This window comes from Rhinopithecus roxellana, chromosome 14 (assembly GCF_007565055.1).
Source record: "Rhinopithecus roxellana isolate Shanxi Qingling chromosome 14, ASM756505v1, whole genome shotgun sequence".
NCBI classification, from domain to species: domain Eukaryota; kingdom Metazoa; phylum Chordata; class Mammalia; order Primates; family Cercopithecidae; genus Rhinopithecus; species Rhinopithecus roxellana.
Genome location: NC_044562.1, coordinates 52,833,642 through 52,855,464, shown reverse-complemented (window position 1 = coordinate 52,855,464; position 21,823 = coordinate 52,833,642). Strand labels below are relative to the sequence as shown.

The 21,823-nt window shown below is 38.8% G+C and overlaps 1 protein-coding gene across 1 annotated transcript in view; it reads left to right on the top strand.

Annotated features, from left to right (window-relative positions):
- Nucleotides 1-411: 411 nt before the first annotated feature.
- The window catches only part of ITGA4 (integrin subunit alpha 4), an 82,211-nt gene continuing 60,799 nt past the window's right edge, over nt 412-21,823 (top strand). The window contains exons 1-4 of the mRNA XM_010368683.2: nt 412-1,543; nt 1,888-2,009; nt 18,102-18,208; nt 18,301-18,430. Coding sequence (XP_010366985.2) covers nt 1,347-1,543; nt 1,888-2,009; nt 18,102-18,208; nt 18,301-18,430 — 556 coding nt within the window. The 5' untranslated portion in view covers nt 412-1,346. The remainder of the gene's footprint in view (nt 1,544-1,887; nt 2,010-18,101; nt 18,209-18,300; nt 18,431-21,823) is intronic.

The following is a 21,823-nucleotide window of genomic DNA, read 5'->3' as shown; positions in this document are numbered from 1 at the left end:
CTTTGATGCAGACTTTTCCTGTCTTTTCTTTTTACATATAGCAACAATAAAAAAACTAGACCTTCATCTCCTGAAAATATCAGTCTAATAATCACCTATGACTGTCTCTCTGGTTGCTGAAGGGAAAAAACAAAACAAAACAAAACAAAACAAAAACAAAGGCAGGGCACACCTGGATTGCATTAGAATGAAACTCACTACCCAGTTCAGGTGTGTTGCGTCATGGGTCTCCGGCACATTTCAGAGGCTCATTAGGACCCTGACCCCACACTGGGGTTTACACCCCTAATAGCAGGTGTGTCCCGTGGCAACTGAGTGGGTGCGTGGAAAGAGGATAATCAAGAACCAGTTGGAGCAATCAGAATTAGTTAAAGTGAATCAAGTCACAGTGCTTCCTTAACCCAACCTCACTGTTAGGGTTGGCCACAGCCTATAACCGCCTGCCGTTCAACCTGAGCGGCTGCTGCTCGCCTGCTCACGCACACAGGCCGGGGTGCAGAGGAAGTGTGGGGAGGAAGGAAGTGGGCATAGAAGGGTGCCGAGTGTGGGTCTTGAAGAGAATAGCCATAACGTCTCTGTCACTAAAATGTTCCCCAGGGGTCTTCGGCGAGTTTTTTTTGTTGTTGTTGTTTTTAATCTGTGGCTCTTGATAATTTATCTAGTGGTTGCCTACACCTGAAAAACAAGACACAGTGCTTGACTATCAACGAAAGAACTGGACGGCTCCCCGCTGCAGTCCCAGTCCCCGAGTTTGTGGCTGTCATTTGGGCCACGCCGGGCTGCCTGCTAGAGGCTGGGCGGTCACAGCGAAGGGCGCGCGGTTTGGGGCCACACAGCTCAGCTTTTAGGCCCCAACTACTGTTAAAAGGGGAAGCCCGTGCTCCATCTAGGTCCGCTCTTACTGAGCCCAGAACCATCCGGCGCTCTGCGGGCTGGGAGTTCGGGCCGGGGCGCGCTTTCTGCGCAGCCGAGGCTCCCCAGCGCCCCCTGCAGCCGCGCGTAAGGGGAGACGGGGCCCGGCCCTGCGCCTCCGCACCACGCCCGGGACCCCACCCAGCGACCCGTACCCGGAGAATCAGCGAGAGAACCCGAAACTCCCGGCGAGCAGCAGAAACCGGGAGTGGGGCCGGGCGAGTGCGCGGCATCCCAGGCCAGCCGGATCGCTCCGCCCGCGGTGGGCCGACTTCCCCTCCTCTTCCCTCCCTCCTTCCTTTCCTGTAGCCCGCCGGCGCCGGACACGCTGCGCCTCATCTCTTGGGGCGTTCTTCCCCGTTGGCCAACCGTCGCATCCCGTGCAACTTTGGGGCAGTGGCCGTTTAGTGTTGAATGTTCCCCACCGAGAGCCCATGGCTTGGGAAGCGAGGCGCGAACCTGGTCCCCGAAGGGCCGCCGTCCGGGAGACGGTGATGCTGTTGCTGTGCCTGGGGGTCCCGACCGGCCGCCCCTACAACGTGGACACTGAGAGCGCGCTGCTTTACCAGGGCCCCCCCAACACGCTGTTCGGTTACTCGGTCGTGCTGCACAGCCACGGGGCGAACCGATGGTGAGTAGAGTTGGACCAATGAGCCCTCAGCAGCTCAGAGCGGCGTGAGAACGGCGCCCAAGGGATTCCCTGCCCGGTTCAAACTTTTCTCCCTCCCAAGGAGGCAGGAGGGAAACGCTGCGAGTGCCAGCTCGCTGGAGATCTGCCGGGGAAACTAACTTATCTTGGGGTGGCAGCACCCCGGGTGCGTTCTGGCGCAAGGTCTTGGAACTTCGAGTCGGGGGTGGTGGGCGGAAGAGGAGGTGGGGAAGCTGCCCTGCTGCCGACTGCACATCTGTTGCGACAGGGAGCTCAGTGGGCAGCACAGCTCACGTCTGAGCGCACGTGCACGTGTCTCGCTTCAGGCTCGTGGTGGGTGCGCCCACTGCCAACTGGCTCGCCAACGCTTCAGTGATCAATCCCGGGGCGATTTACAGATGCAGGATCGGGAAGAATCCCGGCCGGACGTGCGAACAACTCCAGCTGGGTGAGTTGGGTGTGGAACCAGGAGTTAGTGACCTCCCGACCCCCTATGTGGACCCCACCATATGGCAAGTCCTGGAAAGATTCAAGTCGCCTGTTACTTCTGGTTTAAAGAGCGTAAAGTTGTCAGTTTCAACTCCATCTCATCTTCCCTCCTTAATGTAAAAGGGATTCCCTTTCTGTTAATATCGTTCTCCCTTCTCCTTATGGCAATGATTGCAGTACGCTGACAAAAACTATGGTAGAGGGAAATTTCTTATGATACTTTCTCTTCATCTCTCGCCCGTCTCTCCGTGTGTAAAGCACATTTTAGCGGGTCTCAGCATATTAAGGATAGGATCCAGCTAAGCCAAGACTTGATAATTTTATTTCCATCTTTGTCCTATCAACCTTCTTAAAGAACAGGCTTAGGGGCATATCAGGAATAGCAATTGGAATTGATCCCATATCCCGTCGTTTAACCTAAAGGTCTAAAGAAAAAAAGTGATAGTTTTACTTACAATATGCAATGTAAAAGTAAAGGAAAATTGGCATCTTCATTGTTAATGTAGTATAATTTTCCATTCCCCAAACCGTCATCCAAAACTCTCATGTTATATGGGTCCATCTTTTTGCAGTCATTTCCCAATGTCTCAATGTGACAAGCTGAAAAATGTGTACTGATAGAGGGGAGAAGTTTCATGTTTCAAAGACAAGTTTGTTGCACACAGACAAGTGGAAAAAGAGGAACGAATATTAAATAACAAGACCTATCTTATTCCAAAGTGTTACTGCTATACATATTGCTTAATTTTTTCCCCTCAAAGCAACTCTGGGTCATGGTTGACGTTGTTCCTAGTTTATGTATGAGGACTGTGGCTCAGAGTTGCAAATACCTTTTTAAAAGTTATTAGCTAGTGAGTGATAGGTGGGAACTAAAGTCACACTAGGGTCTGAATGGGTCCAAAGTCTAAGCCATTTTCTTCCATGTATGCATCTTCAGTGCAAATAAAATTAAGTGAATGGTTTAATATGTTGCCTGCTGAGCTGGTAGGTCATCTGTAAATGGTGAATAAAATTGGTACTTTATATTTCTTTGCTGTAAAGGGACTTTTGAGATTGGTTATTGGATCTTTAACTTCTTTTGCATTTTATAGTAGTCTTTGCTCTTTTTCAAACAGTGAAGCTGGTTCCTTTCTTTCGAATGAATTCAAATAGAGTATAAACATAACGGAATTTTTACTTTTAACTTCGAACACCTATAAAAGTCCACGAGTTGTCTGTAGCATGTAGAATAAGCCCTAGCCTCTTGTTAAGCATCCTCAATACCAGAAATCACAGTAGGAATGCATAAAACATTCACAGACCCATACATTTGGAATGATTTTGCAAAGCATAATTTTCATTGCATGAGAGAGTTGTGGGTGAAGAATTAGGGAGTGGAACTGACAACTTTAATCTGCCAGAGGATCTTGGCAAGGTCTCAGGAGGGAGCAATTTTATTTCTGTTGTCCTGTCATAGTTTCCTGATCCATGACATTGTAACTACTGGTATTTAGTGCCTACTTCCTGTCTGGATGGACACTGAATCTATTTCTGGATGTCTGTGTTTAATTGGATAAATCATGACATAATATATTAAATTTAACATCGTGCCTGTCGATGGAAGGGGAAAATTGTTTGGGCATGTGTAGCATTGGGGTTGACTGTTCTCAGAGAAATGTAAACATGATCGATATGTAATAGGTAGGAATTAAATGAAGATTTTTTGGATGGATGAATGAATAAAAGTGGAGGGAAAGTTTATTAACCAGATTTATGAGTAAGATAATTGATTAGAAATGAGCCAAACTGATATTTTTAACTTTCAAAATTTTGACCAATCTACAAGGCACTTACTGAGATGAAAGGAAAAAAGATTTCTGGTCAATCAATGAGTTAAAACATTAATAGTGATAGTAATGCCTTGAGTATTTGCTGAAGAGTTGACTGAAGTTATTTCTCATGTGACGTTCTAAAGAATACAGATATCTTTTATTCTTTATGTAAAGAAACTGCCTCTTTCTATTCAGAATAAATTCAGTGGTAGCTTAAAGCTATAAAATAGGGATTGAGGCTACAGTCTAGAAATAAAATACTGAAAACAATACGTTGGTAATAAAGATATTTTAGGATTATTAGGTTTGTGGGCTGTGCACTATTTTGTATGAAGAAGTTTCAAGAGTATGTGTAAATATAGATAAGCCATCTTCTGTAGAAGTGTGTGTGTGTGTGTGTGTGTGTGTGTGTGTGTGAATCTTCTGTATAAAATAGCTTCAGTTGTCCTGTTCAAATGTGGGTGACTCTAATGTTGCAAAAATGCTTAGCTCAGTACTGACACATAATAGACATTCAAAAAATAGCGGTTCTTCTTTATTGTTTACTTAAATCTATTATCTGTATGTTATCTGTAATAAGCAGGTTGAGGTTAATAGGGACAATTAATAAACTGAACTAAAAGTTTAAAAATTAAAAGGTAACACATTAAAAGGTAGAAGTTGAGGCCAGTCGCGGTGGCTCAAGCCTGTAATCCCAGCACTTTGGGAGGCCGAGAGGGGCAGATCACGAGGTCAGGAGATCAAGACCATCCTGGCTGGTATGGTGAAACCCCGTCTCTACTAAAAACAACAAAAAATTAGCTGGGTGTGGTGGCGGGCGCCTGTAGTCCCAGCTACTCGGGAGGCTGAGGCAGGAGAGTGGCGTGAACCCTGGAGGCGGAGCTTGCAGTGACCCGAGATCGCGCCACTGCACTCCAGCCTGGGCCACAGAGTGAGACTCTGTCTCAAAAAAAAAAAAAAAAAAAAAAAAAAAAAAAAAAAAAAAAACACAGTAGAAGTTGAAATGACAAACAATGAGAAATATTTTTTGGCCGAAGGAAAAAATGTTATAATGACTAAAGATTGATCTATGATTGCCATGTCAGTAAGGTATCTTCTTTCCTTTGTAATAGCTTTACTTGCTATCAAGAATTTGAAGGTGTAGGGTCTTCAAATGGCGCCCATCTCCAATGCAATTAAAAATATCCACATGTACTCGTTTTTGAGTCTCTGTAGAATTTCAGATCAATGGTTAATTTGGATAGACCCCTCCCCTCAAAAGAGGAGGTCCATATCTCCCCCACCCTACCCTCTGTGGACAAGTTGTCCCATATCATGGTATATTCATGCCACAAGCAGAAATGAGTCTGCTCCTTTATCTGGAATGCCCAGGGTGAGAGACGTTAGGCGAGTACAAGGTGCTTTTCTTCCTAGATAGTACCACAAGGTGCTTTTCTTCCTGCATATATATTGTTGGCCGCCTCCTACCTTCCTGACTCCCCAAGAGACATCTCTTCTCTCGCTCCTTTTGTACCAGAGGAAAGTCGTGTCTCTGTCAGGAGGGTCTGGGCCCAGACTTGCTCATGAAGACTATGTCTGAGGAGACCCAGGTGATTTCCACAGGTCCACTTTCCACCCAGGTACTCTGCATCATCAGGCTTGTTTAAAGGAAACTTGAATCATAGCTGGTTCCTAAATTAAGGTGTCACAAATAATGACTCAATTAATATAGTTAAGCATAGTCCATCCGTGGACTATCAATATTTAAATAATTAGAACATAATAAAACATAGAAATGATTATCAAATTACACTAAAAAGATGGTTTTTATTTGGTTATTCAAAAAACACTCCAGATCTTTCATTACTTTGGAGTTACCACTGAAAGCATTATACACACACTGACTCTCATTTGGGTAATAGTCTAAAGTTATACAATTACGCTATCCAGTATAGTATCCACTAACCATAGGTGGCCTTGAACACATAAAATGTGGCTAGTCAGCAGTGAGAGAGCTGTAATGTAAATTACATTCTGGCTTTTGAATACTTAGTATAAGACAACTCGTTAATTTTCATGATATTAATTATATATTGAAACAAACATTTTAAAATTATTGATTACATAATTTGGATTTATTAGGCTAAATAAAATATCAGATGAAATAAAATTTTATTTTTACTTTTTTAATGTGACTACTATAAAATTTAAAATTTCCAATGGACTTGTATTATATTTCTATTGGACGGCACTGCTGTAGAGAAACATTAAGTTCCCTCTGTAAAATAACACTAACTTTTTAGGAGATACTTTCCTGGTATTTATGCATAAATGAGTAGAACTTTCACTTTCTTTTCCAAACTAAGTGTTCTATAGTTACTGGGCCTTCAAGCTGCCTGCCTGTGCCTCTCTTTCTTCCAGAAAAGACCCATCTCAAGTTAGTCACCATTACCCATATTTAGATTTCTTTCTGGAAATTTTATTACCTTAGCCAGCCTCCTGGTTCATATTATATAACCTATTTGAAAGAATTTAATTAGCATTGCATTATTAAACTAATGATTACCTAATCCTCACTTCTACTTGATTCATAGGAGTTATTAGCTTAACATTAAATAGCAAATATCTCACTGTTAAAACTTCAAATATGTTTTTTCTTGATAACTTTTTATTTTTTCATTTGCAATGTGCTTTAAATTGTATCTTATGAAGCTGAGATTGCAGATTGGTCATTTTGAAAAATCATCCTGAATGAAGGCTGTTATACAATTGTGTAGAAAATCAAGACGGAGAGCTTCATTAATAAACTATCAGGTTACTGGACAGAAGTTTCCTTATTTCCAGCAGTTTCCCAAACTTTATCTCCAAAAGGATGAGGTTTCCACCTGATTTGAGAGATGAGACTTTCTAAATGCACGTTAGTTTTTGCCCCAAGTTTACTTGGTCACCGAGTGATATACCCAATGACTTGAAAATAGATGCCCTTGGCAATGGTTCTAGGGACAGATGTGGAAATCCATTGCACACATGGGTGATTTATCCATTCCGGTGTTCATTGAGGGATGCCTAAGGGCCAGAACCTGGGCCTACAGAAGAAACATACTCCTTGTCGCAAGGGCTTTAAAGTTTATAAGATAAGTTATTATGGGAAAGTATGGTGAGATTTAATCTAGGTAAGACAATAAAAGGATGCATTCCTGAGGAATTGGTGTTCAAGTGGGGGAACTGAAAAATAACCAGAAGTTAGCCAGAAGAAGAGGCTATGGAAAATTTACCAGAAAGAGCAAACAGTGTGTATAAAGACCCGGAAGTCTTTGAGAGCACGATGCTTTTGAAGAACTAAAAAATGTGTACAGTTGCACTACGGAGTGTGAACTAAACTGTGGGTTAGAAAGGCAGGCAGGGATTACTTTTGATACAACTCTAAGTGTGAATTTACCCTAGGATATTTAAAACTGGGGAGTGACGTGATCAGATTTGTGTGTTTGACATATTCTCTGGTTGCAGGTTCGTGAACGCTTTGGAGTAACTGGGTCAAGACTGAAGGCAGACAGGTGTAGGAAGACTTTGTTATAATTTAGACTACAGATGACAAGTGTCTGTACAAAGACACTGGCAGTGACAATGGAGAAGAACATGGAGTTTCTGAGGATGTTTAGTAGATAGCACTTGGTAATTACTGAATGCAAGAGTTGAGTGAGAAGGTTCCAAAGGTGTTACTGAAGTTTCTAACTTGGGCTGTGACATGGTTGATGGTGCAATGTACTGAAAGAGGGAAGACCAGCAGGTTTTCTGGCAAAATGATGAGTTTCATTGGCTTGAGATTCCTGTGAGATATAGAAGTAAATATCTAGTGATCAGTTCCATGTATGGGTGTGGTAGACAGTAGAGAGGTCTGTACTAGCAAACCAGAGGTAAGAGTAATTGACATAACACCATTCACCTCCAAGGCTTTGATTATCGTCTCTCTGGGGTAAGTAGATCAAATGGCCAATGGCAAATTTCTAAGGATTCCTACAGTTTGAGAAGTGGCTAGAATAGTGCTGCTCAAGTCTGGCTGCAACTTAAATTCTCATACAGCGCTTTAACAGTTCTGGTGGCCCACCTCAAACTAATAAAATCTCTGGGGTAAGTCTATAGGGCACCAGTAGTTTCCAGAGGTCCCCAGATGATTCCAGTATTCATCCATGCTTGAGAACTGCTGGAAAAGAAAAGAAACCGGGCGGGGGGGGGAGGGGGGGACAAGAGGGTGAAGCCAAGGAGGTAGCAAGAAAAATCAGGTCAATGTGACATTAATCTGATTAAAGGAAGAGACTGTTTTGAGAAGAGGTGAGTGGTTGGCAGTAGTAAAAGTTGCCAAGACATCAACCAGGGTGAGAAACTGTGAGGTCTCATTAGATATAGAGAGAATTCGTTCATTAGTAACATTGGTAACACAAGCTTTAATGGTGAATCCACTGCAGAGGGTTGAGAAGTGAGATGATAGCAAGCATCAATAACTTTTAACTGGGTTCTTCCTTCCTTAATACATTTTATTACTTATGTATTGGATATACACAGTTGAATAAGACATGGTTGAAGCCCTCGAATAACTCAGTTCAGATGAAGGGAGAGACAGGTAAATGGATAATTATGAGATAATGTAATAAGCATGACAATAGACAGGCACACAGTGATGAGAAGAAATGAATGGGAGAAGCCTTCCTGGAGGAGTGAAATCTGAGTAGTGGACGCAGTTCTGTTTCTGAAGAGCACATGTAAGGACTCAATAAACATGAAATAATTTTCATGTTTTTTATATTTGGGCAAAATCCCCTGGGATTTGCTGCACATTTCAGCCTTACTCCAAAGTGTCTAAGTCCACTTTGGGTTCCAAAGGCTCATATCAGGTAGTTCAAACAGTAACACCTACTCTTGAAATAGGAGCTTGAAAATGACTGTCTTTAAAAGCAGGGATTTTTAATTTTAAGATTAGCTGGAAACATCAAATTAGAATATGGAAGTGGACGTACAGGTGACAGGTCTGGGCTCAGTAATGCCGTGTGCTTGTTCTCAGTTTACCTCTGAGAAATTTAAAAAATCATAGAAAATCTTTTTTATATAAACTACATAAAATACTATAATTCACAAAAATGTTCAGAAAGTAGTAAGATTGTAGACTTAGTTTTAAAAACCCCTTTTATGGGACTTCTTGTGTGCAGTGGATTAGACATGTTCTTTTGACATTATGCCCTGTATAGAAAATGCTGGTCAATGTGTACCATCTGTTTATGAATCCCTTCGAAGTCTACCTCACCACAATACCAGTCTGTTTTCTTGTGAAAGTTTTCTAGAAGTCAATAGACTATTATCGTTTTGTCTGCCAGTCATTGTCAATATAACCTCTTATTTTATCCTTTAAACTCTGCCCAGAGAAACGTCCTTTGATATCTGTAACTCTTCATCTCATTCTGATCCTCCATTGGTTGGGATAATATGATACATTCCTCACTGTTTTTTCTCTAATATATTTTTAAGCCTTCCTATCTTCCTGACCTCCTTTAATTCTTTCGTTGCTGTCTTTTTTTTTTTTTTTTTTTTTTTTCAGCCATCCTACCCTGTGAATTCCAAAAGCAAACATAGAACTTTAATACTGACCACCAAGCAGATTTCCCTGGAGTATTTTCTGCTTACATTTTTGTATTTTCTTGTTTCAAAGATATACAAAGTGGCATCCACACATTAGTGTGTTTTTTCAAATGAATTTTTAAATCCAAGAGATTAATTGAAAACCATGGAGGTTCAGAATTTTCTTTTCTTGTTTTCTAATGTTAGAGGTTGAAATATGTTCTTTTAATAGGTTGTTTCAGAATAGTATAGGATTATTCAAAATGTCCATATTTGAAAATAATGGAAAAGTACTAACAATTAATTGTCTGTTAGCATCGGATGGTGGTTGATAGTGTGAGTTTTAATCCTTTCCCTTCCCCATTTACAAGTGGTGTGACCTTGGGCAAGTGCTTAGTCATCCCTTGTTTTGGCTTCCTCATCCATAAAATTGGGCTGATAATCTGCTTCATAGGGATGTTATGAAAAGTGAGTTAATACATGTCTTTGCATGTATTAAAACTGGTATGTAGTAAGCATGCAATAAGTATTAGTAATTAGAGAGTAACTTTCCCTGTTTAAATTATGTTTACAAGATATATCAGCTGGGGCACATTTTTGACTTCAGTTATTAAAAAGACTTGTGTACATTTTCTGTGGGATTTTGAAGAAGTTTGAGAACAAGGTCCCTGGCAGAGACCCCAAACCTAAAATCAAACCCACAAGTGACCTAGTTGTATAGAGTTCTGAGGCCTCATGATGACTCAGGATCAGCCCAGATTTATAAAATTACAACCATAAAGCTTGGCACTACTCTGTGGGGACATTTACCTCTTGAACTCTTTCTAAATAGAATAAGATAAAAAAAAAAGAGAGAGAGAGAGCTGAAATAACTGGCTTTTTCAGGCCTACAATTATATAAACTGTTTCTCACATAAATTGAGCATGATTATTGGCTATTGTCAGGTTTTGTTTAGATAATATGAAAATATGACATTTAAACACATTAAAAAAAAAACTAACTTTGGTTTCTAACTTTGATGTTTTGCTCTTTTGACTCTTATTTGCCACTAGGCTAGCTGGAGGAAAAGAGTTCTAGAAGTTTAATACTTTTATGTCCTTTATCACCTCTAAAACTTGGATATTTTACTTTTCATTACCCAAAATTATTTTTATTATGGTAGAATTCATGAACATCATTATCTTTTAGAAACATTGCCACCAGGTGTAACTAGATGTGTGAAAAGAGTACATAGTTTAATATAGTCTAATACTATATGGATTAGTATTAATGGATTTAGTAAGTATTAGGACTTAAAAGGGAAAACTAAGGGGCCATTTGAATTAAAAAGCTGAAGACTGCTGATCAATTCTTGCAGCACTGTGAGCGCCCTCTGCTGGCTCAGTTTAAAGCACCATAATGTACGTACCCTGAGGAGCAGAGGCATTTATCGTTTATTTATTGACCACCTACTAGGTGCCAGGCATTCTTGCATACACAAGCATAAATTTTCTGTCATCCTCATAGCCCTGCAATGGTAAATTTTGTCATGTTGTCATATTTGAATTGATTTTCTCACTTTTAATCCCATATTTTTCCTAATCTGAATTTATGTGAGTGAAGGGATTATATACTTTACTGCTTTTATAGAAATTATCTTGAATGAATGACTCTTTATAAAACATGGAATTGGAACAAGGGTCATTCATGTTTCAGGATTTTTTATTTAAGGAAAACTTTAGAGTGGAACAGTTTGAAATGTATAGGATTTGTCTTACAATGGAATAGAGCTTCAGCTTTAAAAAAAAGGCAGTTGGTGGAAGGTAAGGGCTTTTACTCCTTTTCTGAAACTTCACATCACATCATGAGTTTTGAAAGATCAGGTAAGTATGTATGCTGTCTTAGTAGCCAGAAAGTCAGACTGAGAGCCCCAGTCAAATGTCTGAATTGGTGGGGAAGTCACAGTACAGTGACGCAGGTAGATAAAGCAGACATTTACTTGCATTTGAAAGTCCCAGGCTTTCCCAGCCACAAAGTATTTCACTTCCACTGTCAAAAGTTGTATAGAAAGAAGACCTTAGAGTCTGACCTTTTCCCTGGTCCTTCTTTCTTTAGTGGAAAGCCAAAATACTGAGAACCATTCTAAAGGGAGGAAAAAAGCAGGGCAAGATAGGGAACAAGTAAGTGACCTTTTTCTTGAACAAGTGAAAGTTGATTGTACAGTCTGTAGGCAGATTTGCTATATTTTATATATTTTCAGCTAAAAGCTTCAGAAAGTGGAATAGATTTCAGTTAATTCATATGTCTGAAATATTTCTAGGGTTCTATTGTTCTATGCTATAGGGTGAAATAACTTAGAGATCAAAGATATTTTTTATTCTAATCTTTCCACTTATGGATTTGGGCAAGTTATTTGATTCCTTAAGACTGAATTTTCTCTTCTGTAGAATAGAATTAATAATACAGTCATCCTCTGCTACTACTGTGGGTGTAAAATGAGTTAATGTGTATGATTCCAGTTCCCCAATAATGATATGCCACATATATTTTACGAGCCAGGTTGTATGCTGCAATGCATGTGCAGCTTAATATGCTGACATTAATCTTTAATATAATGATGTCAATAGCAACTAACATTTGCATGTTTTCTCTGCCAGGCTGTCATCCAAACACGTCACACATATCTCATTTACTCCACAGTCTTTGCAGAAACCCTCTGAGATAGGCATCTTCTGTGGACCCCAGCTGATTCTGTCTTAAGTTATCCCACTCACAAATTATCCTTTGTAAAGATCTTCAAACTCAGAGACTGTTTCCTTTCAGACCATCTGTTACTGTCTTAAAATTGAAGAAAATAATATTTTGGAAGGAGAAGTAGGGAACAATCATAGTAAAGAGAAAAGACCTCTCCAAAGCTTAGATCCCTGAAAGTCTGGTGATAATTATGCAGTAGTATATTCTAGTTAAAGGGTTTTTTTGTGGTGATATAATGTAGTTCAAAATTCCCTCCCTCATACATATTAAGTTCCTGCCTACTGCATGTAAGGTACTATCTTGAGCTGTGAGAATGCTGCTGTCAACAAAAGTCAATCTGCCCTTATGGAGGTGACATAAAAGGTCAAATATCTAATCTCCTGTAGTCCCTGTCACACTTGGAGCAATGACACTAAAACTGGTGATATGAATAACAAAGGGGGAGGAGTAAAGAATGTACCTAACTTTTTCTTTGATGAAAATTGCTGTTTATTTGCATTTCTACACACATTTATATATGCTGATACACATCAGTAGGAAGAAAGAAACTGAAGTAGTAAGCATGCATTTTTACATTTGCTTTCCCAAGTTAAAAAACAAAATAGGAAAGAGAAAGATAGGCTTAAAAGGAGATGGTTTTTAATGTGGCTTTGTTTTTTAAATATCTAGTGGAAAAATCCATTCAACTGTGCAAAGAATTAGTCATTCTAGTTGTTTAAAAGCAGGGAAAATTATCACATGTTAATTTCTGCTCACCTCTTTTATGTTAAACCATGTAAAGTACTTTTTCAATTATGGAGCTGATTTGATTTACTAAGAGTTTAGATGAGTAATGTATGAACTGAATTGAAAACCAGATTATAAATCACTTCAGCATGACATTTGGATAAAATATAAAGATAATCTGAGGTTATTTATGGTGTTCTGTCAGAGAAATTGATGAGAATTAGCTTTCATGGCAGTTCTAATAATCGTCCTTTTTGACCAAATTAGAAATATTGTATTTCTACCCAAAGACAATTTCCTTAACATTTGCTATTTCAATAGGTAACTAAACACAAGGGGGAACAAAAGATATTACTTTTATTTTTAAAACAGTAGGTTTTTAAATAATATAATACAAGAAAAGGCATAACCATCTGTTAATACATCAATGTCCATGTCGTCCAGGATGGCTTTGAATGTGGCCCAATACAAATCCACAAACTTCCTTAAAATATGAGATTTTTCTCATAATTTTTTTTTAGCTCATCAGTTATCATTAGTGTTAGTGTACCTTGTGTATGGCCAAAAACAATTCTTCTTCCAGTATGACCCAGGGAAGACAAAATATGGGAACCCCTGAGCTACGTTGTAGAGCAATTGTTCACAAGCCCATTCATATGCTACAACTACCTGGGGGGCTTCGAAAAAATTCTTATGTCTGGTTCTTAGCCCAGAGACGTCAAGTCTGAGCCTCTAAGAGTGGGGCCCAGGTGGAGGTACTGGTTTCAAACTCCCTTCCATTGATTCTAATGTCCAGCCAAGGCTGAGTACTGAGTGGGAAAGGAGTGGACTCAGGATCACACAGGTTAAGGGAGAAAAGCTTTGGAGAAGGCCATGATCACAAGCTGATCATGTGAAGGTCTTACCTCTTCTGCTAAGATTCTGCGGGCACAACAAAAGAAAAGAGAAGCTGGGCATGGTGGCGGGCACCTATATCCTCAGCTGCACAGGAGGCTGAAGTGGGAGGATTACAAGAGCCCCGGAGTTTGAGGCTGTAGTGAGCTATGATCATGCCACTGCACTGTAACCTAGGTGACAGAGTGAGATCCTCACTCTCTAAGAAATAAAAAGAGAAAAAGTCCCAGAAATTAAGAAAAAACCCAGAACACTAGGGGGAATTACAGGATGTTTTCTGAGCAGATTCTAGCCTGTAACCAGTACTTGAAAGTTACCTCAGTATTATCATTGCTGTTGGGGGCTGCCTCTATGGTAAAAGCAGTGTTAATAAGTGAAAAGGGGAAACATATCCAAATGTAGTATATGTATTTGCTCACTTATTAAGGTTGGTTTTTCTTCTGTGAAAGAATCATTGTTTTATGACTATTTTCATGAACTTTCTTTCTGGCTGTGCATTCATTCTTTTTACACATGTTTTGAATTAAGATATATATCAAACAAATAGAAGATGCCTAATCAAACCATAATAGAAGCTTTGAATTGTTTTTCATTTACTGACCTTTCCATTTCAGCACCCATTTCTGGGCTGTTTGTCGGGGGTGGGATTATGACAAAGATACAGTCCTGGGCAAGACGAATGAGGTCACTATTTACTAAGCCTTGGAAGTAGGCCAGAAACATTGTAAATCAATAAATGTCGTTAACCCTAACAAAAATGAAAATACTTCTTCCTACAGGATATTAATCAATTTTACCATAATTTCCTCTGAGTGATCGTATCCTGTGTGTCTGAGAACCCTTGAGTACTGATGTTGAGAGTCATCTGTCAGTATCTAAGAGTGGATTAACTAACAACTGTATAAGAGATATTTGAAAACTAATGAATCAGAAATTTTATCTATATATTAGAAGGCAATTATTATTTGGAACCACATTGTAACAGATACGAAATTACATCTAGTGGCATTTTGACCCCCACCCCACCAACTTCCCACTTACAAACCTGCCATATGTTTTTCTATTTGAAAACTCTTCTGCTCACGGGTGAATGAACCACATCACTGGCTTCCTGGGAAAGCTCTTCCCACATTTGTTCTTAGGTAAACATCTCTTTCTTGTGGCTTCTGGAGGACTATTTGTTCTCCTGTTTCTAAGAATCATTATTTTTAATCTACAGTAAAGAGAAGGGAAGGGCATGAGCCACAGTGGAAATAAAGTCCCAGGACTTTGGTGAGACTACATGGGACACATCTTAAAATAGCCTAATGATTTAGTGGCTGTTTTCCCAGAGAGCTGAGAGGCACTCACATGGAGAGAAAGAAGTTTCAGGGAAGTGATGTTAGTAAGTGGGAAAGTGAGTAGTTTGTGATGTGTGTAAACCTCAGTGTGAGCCTGGGCAGTGATGACATTGTGATGCCACCTGATGGAGCTAAAACTAAAACGAGGAGGAGGCAATGCAGAATATTAAACAGATAACAGTTCATAATGCAAGAGTTTGTCTAGTCTTCACTTAGAAATTTACAAAACAGTTCAGCTAAGAAACAGATAACAATACACTATTTTTGCACATAATTTTTTGGCCATTTCCATCAAGCTATTTCAATGGTATTTTGTGGTGCGAAACTATTGTCTGTTTTTAATCTTCTGGGTGGCTTTGTCTAGAATAATAGATTTGTTTCTAAATATTGGATGTAATCGTAATGAAAGTGTCTATTAAACATGCCATGTTTTTTGTGAGCCCCATCCTCTCCTGTCCTTGATTTTCCTCTTGCTCAATTGTCTTAACTGAGTGTTGACTATAACTTCACAAAAACTTTAGTATTTTCAGAGGGTATTTATTAACGTGGGTTGTAGTAAATAACAGGAACTTCGTGTAGACTGAATCTACCATTTATTATCTATTTTTGACAGTAAAAAATCTATTTTAATGAAAACTGAAAATTGTATTATAATGAAAATGAAAATGCCTTATTTGTCATTCTGTTTTACTTTAAATTCTGTTGGTTTGGCATCAGGTAGCCACAATAACAACTTCCTGTTTTAGACCTTACTTATCTCCCACACACAATTTTTTTTCCCTCCTACCATCTTCCCTGTTTTCTCCTTCTCTTTTCCTGTCATTTCTGTCTTCATCCCTTGCTTTCTCAATTTAACACGGAGACTTTATGTGTCCACCTGGACCATTCTTTATCAAGGTTTGAACCACAGCAAGGCTCCTTTCCAAATCTAATAGCAACCATTGCCATTCAGCCCTAGCATTCTTTGTCCAGACCTAGTCTTAGTCCTCCTCCCTTCAGTCTAGTTCTCCAGGAAGCCATTACCAGTTAGTGGGAGTTGTCATTATTCTATGTGTATGCTGTCCAGAAAAACATTCTCTGCATTTCACAGTAACAGTGTTCCTGACCATGAGAACCACTTAGGGCAGGGATCTCCAATCCCTGGGCTGTGGATGGGTACTGGCCCGTGGCCTGGTAGGAACTGGGCTGCATAGCAGGAAGTGAGTGGTGGACCAGTGAGCATTGCTGCCTGAGCTTTGCCTCTGTCAGATGATCAGTGGTGGCATTAGATTCTGGCAGGAGTGCAGACCCTGTTGTGAACTGCGCAGGCATGGGATCTAGGTTGTGCTTTCCTTGGGAGAATCTAATGCCAGATGATCTGAGGTGGAACAGTTTCATTCCAACCCTCACCACTGCTCATGGAAAAATTGTCTTCCATGAAACCAGTCCTCGGTGCCAAAAAGATTGGGAACCGCTGACCTAGGGTAATCAGGGCCTCACTTGGACCTGCTGAAGCAGAATCTCTGGAGGAGGAGCTCAAACATTTTCTTCACTTCAGTTGTGATTAAAGGTTTTGTTTTTCCTCAATGACATTTTGGAAAACAAAAGTATAAACAAACATCTTCCCACACTCCTTAAACAAAATCTCTCCTACCCAGAAGACTTAGTGCAAATAATTTCACTTCTCACATATTAGCCTTACCAGGCATGGTGGCTTATGCTGGTAATCCCAGCACTTTGGGAGGTCAAAGCAAGAGGATCACTTGAGGCAAGAGTTCAAGACCAGCATGGGTAACATAGTGAGACCCCCATTGGTACCAAAAAAATAAGTAAAAATATTAGTCTATCTCTGTAAGGGTTCTGAGTTTGCCCAGGAACCTACATTTAGGGGTCAACATTATAGGAGGAGACAAAGTGCCAATGATATAGAGAGAATGGTCACCATAAATTCATGAAAACTTGGTACCTAGTGACCAGTGTTCAAAATTAACAAACCCAAGTTCCACAGCCTTATCCAATCAAATTGATGCTAATGTATTTAACTGCCAGAATTAAGAACAGATGCAATAAAATTTTCATATGCCAACTGAAGAGGGTGAAAATAGAGACAGCAAAAAGAATCTTAGGACACTGCATCTTACTCTCCCCCAAAGTAACTTATTTGAAATTACTTAACATAGGATTTTAATAGGAACCCAGCTATAACATAAAGAATTTTTGCTAACAAAAAAATGATCACTGTGAAGACCACTTCTTAGGTAGTATAGAAGCACTATCTAGTACATGAGTATTTTATTTATGTTTGGCTGTTCATGCATTTGCCAAAGTGTCTATTGAAGTTTTTTATTTACTACTGAGATAATCTGGTTTTCCAAATCACTTTATCTCTGTTGAAAACATGAGTCATATTCCAATAAATGTAAACATAGGGCAGTTTCTTATAAACGCAAGGCTTTATTGCCATGCTAATTCTGTGTTCCACTTTCTGCATGCTTAATCATCACCTTCCAGCTCCAATAAATTAATTGTACCTTAATTGCTGAGAATGTTTTATAGTCTTTCTGTTCTTAATATCTCTGTAGAAGAAACATTTTTTACAGTGCTCTGATAATATTGCTTACATTGTTAGATAAATGGCTAAATCTTTTCCCAACGTTAGACACAGCAGTTGTAGTTGCACAACCTGGTATTAGCTTTAAGTGGCTTTCCCACTCCTAGTCCTGTTAGCTATCTCTTATATGATCGAGTCTATCTCTTCATGGTGCTACCAGTCAGAGGTCATTTCTACAACAAAAGTCACCTTGTATTAGAGAATAATTACGTTGGCACAGAGTAATTCACATTTATCCTCACATTGTGCCCTGAATATAAGATAGAGAAGTAGTTAATGGAAAAATACTGGGGATGATTGCACAGTTTTCTCTGCTTTTGTAGAGTGTTTTCAATACAACTGATGATAAAATTATTTTCAAATGCTATAGGTAGCCCTAATGGAGAACCTTGTGGAAAGACTTGTTTGGAAGAGAGAGACAATCAGTGGTTGGGGGTCACACTTTCCAGACAGCCAGGAGAAAATGGATCCATCGTGGTAGGTATTGTAACTGGTCCACTGATCCATCGTGAAATCAGCTATCCTGGGTAGAGCTTTCACATCATTTGGTCTACTTTTATTTTATTCAGACTTGTGGGCATAGATGGAAAAATATATTTTACATAAAGAATGAAAATAAGCTCCCCACTGGTGGTTGCTATGGAATGCCCCCTGATTTACGAACAGAACTGAGTAAAAGAATAGCTCCGTGTTATCAAGGTAAGGCATTATTTTGATACTAATTAGATAAAGATAAGTAAGTGAACATCTCTTAGTGTTTTAAATGTATGTTCAAGTTTAGATGTTCAGAAGAGAGGGAGATCTTCTGAGTAATTATGTTCTTTTTAACTACTCAGTTTCTTTCTTTAGCTAATTGCAATAGCATTATTTTTCCATAAATGTACTTTGCTATAAAAATTCTACAATTTGAATAACTCTGAAATCTAGCTGGTAACTACCCACTTTTGCATTAAATTTACTTTCAATTTGGTGTGAGTGAGACTAGTACCCAGCAAATAAAGGACATTTAAATTGTGAAATTATATTGGAAGTCTGATTAATAAGAAAGACTTTAGGTTTCCTGTTACCTTTAGCTTCCAGGAGTAATCAGGAAGAATAATCAGTGTAAACAAATCCTTCGTTCACACTCACTATCTCTTTTTCTAATTCACATGTTTTCCTTTAAGCAGCAAGAGATTGGTGTCTTGAGTTTGAAACATTTTTCTCATGGTAACTCTATGCTATAGGTAGCATCAGCAGGTACAGAGCTAGGACATAACAGAAGTGAGCAGAATTGGGGTGAATGTCAACAGAGCATGTCAGATGATATCTGCAGCAAAACTAAAATCCAACAACGTGTCTTTAGGAAGCTAAGAAACATATGAATGCAAATTTCTAATTTTCTAACCACCCTCACTCTCAAATCCCTCAGCACCCAAAGAAAAATTGTATTGGTTGGCAAAACTTTGGCCAGATATTTGAGTTCAATTATTGATGCTAATAAGATGTGGGTCTTTCTTCCCTGGAATGTGACATCACAGAGCAGCTTATATTACATATATTCCTATTTTGCCTTTGGATACCCAAAAGATAAAAAAGTGAATATTGAGTCTCAGTTGCAATAAAACTCAGTCTTGGTTTCTGATTGTTTGCTATCTTCTTTTTCCTAATAGTTTTCAGTTTATCTTTAAAACATTTTCATAGTAGAGTTTTTAGTTTTTCTCAGATATACCTAGCCACATACTGCAAAAATCTCAAGATGCCATAAACCTAACACATCTACAATTGTAAAATACAGGATCATGTAAGATATATATTTTTAAAAGGGATGAAAACTCCTGACTAGAAGTGGTCATTATAAATGACTTACCAATTTATTTAAGTTTTCTGCTTAGCAAAGCCAAAAGGAAGCTGTGGTTCCAATTCTTATTTTCATAGAAGTTTACTTATATCAGTTTTTTGGAAGAAGCAAAGCTTTGCCCCCTTAGTAAGTTCCAAAAGCATTCATTCGTGGGGTTTTGTAATAAGAGACCTTTATGTCCATGCAGATCTTGATTCAGTCTATATTTTCAGTTGGGCAAAATCTAAGAAAGGATACTGTCTTCAATAAATGGTATTAGCAATAGCAAAGACATGGAATCAACCTAAATGCCTGTCAATGTCAGATTGGATAAAGAAAATGTGATACATACACACTGTAGAATACTACACAGCCATAAAGCATAATGAGATTATGTCCTTTGCAGCAACTTAGATGGGGCTGGAGGTCAATAACCTAAGCGAAGTAACACAGAAACAGAAACCAAATACCACATGTTCTCACTTATAAGTGGGAGCTAAACATTGAGTACATATGGACACAAGGGACACAAAGTAGGCACAAACACTGGGGCCTACCTGATGGTAGAGGATGGGAGGAGGGAGAGGACCAAAAAACTACCCATCGGGTACTATGCTTATTACCTGCATGGGGAAATAATCTGTACACCAAACCCCCGCAACACGCAATTTATGCAACAAACTTGTACATGAACCCTGAACCTGAAAGTTGTTGGTTTTTTTTTTAATGCCTTTGGGAAAATTGGCTATCCGCATGCAAAAGAATGAAATTGAACCCTTATCTTAGCAAATATATCAAAGTCAACTAAAATGGGTTAAAGACTTAAACATAATACCTGAAACCATAAAACTTCTAGTGGAAAACATAAGAGAAAAGCTACTTGACATTAGACAATGAGTTTTTGGAAATTACACCAAAAACTCAGACAACAAAAGCAAAAATAAATGAGACTACATTAGAAAGCTCCTGTATAGCAAAGGAGACAATCAACAGAGTGAAGAGACAGTCTGTAGAATGAGAGATAATATTTGCATAATTCTGAGAAAGGGTTAATATTTAAAATATATAAGGATCTCACCAACTCGATAGCAAAAGTCCAAATAGCCTGATTAAAAAATAGTCAAGAGAACAAATGAATTTCTTTCCAAACAAGGCATCAAAATGGCCAATAGGTAGATGAAGAGGTGCTCAGCATTACCTATCATCAAGGAAATGCAAATTACAAGCCATGATAAAGTATCACTTCACACCTATTGTAACTGTCATTATGAAAAAGGTAAGAGATAAGTGTTGGCGAAGATGTGGAGAAAAGGGAACCCTTGCACACTGTTGGTGGGAATGTAAATTAGTACAGCCATTATAGAAAACAGTAGAGAAGTTACTCAAATTAAAAATAAAACTACTATATGATCTAGCAATCCCTCTTCTGGGTATATATCCAAAGGAAATGAAATCAGTACCACATAAAGAGATCTGTGCTTTTATGTTCATTGCAGCAGCATTCACAATAGCCAAGTTACAGAAACAACCTTAGTGTCCATTGACAGATGACTGAATGGATGAGGAGTTGTGAGATGCATGTATACACACATATATGCATAAACATATACAATGGAGTATTATTCAGCCTTTAAAAAAGGAAATCCTGACTTTTGTGACAACATGGATGACCCTGAAGGACATTATTTTAAGTGAAATAAGCTAGGCACAGAAAGACAAATACTGTATCATCTCACTTATCTGTGGAATCTAAAAAAGTCAAATACATAGAGAAGAAGGTGAGAAGAGAGAGGGTTAGGAATGGGGAGATGTTGGTGAAAGTGTACAAAGCTGCATTTGTGTAGGATGAATAAGTCTAGAGATCTAATGTACAGCATGAGGACTGGAGTTAATTATTGTGCACTGGAAGTTTGCCAAGAGAGTAGATTTCACTCAATGTACAAAAAATGACTGTGAGGAGGTATGTATGTTAAGTGTATTAACTGTTTCACTATGTATATGTATGTCAAACGTGATGTTGCACACCTTAGATATATACAGTAAAAAGAAAACATGGACTCAGAATCATAAATCCTACCTCTGTCTTATTTGACAAAAATTTTTTGAGTATATGCTGTGTGTCCTTCCTATGAAGAAGAAGCAGAGGGAGATATTTTAATTGCCATTTCTTAGGAATATTTTGAATATTAATATGGAAGGGATTTGTTAAATTATATCAAGGTTACTGGTTTTTATTTTTAAAAAGTACAAACTATAGACCTTAAAGGACCTTT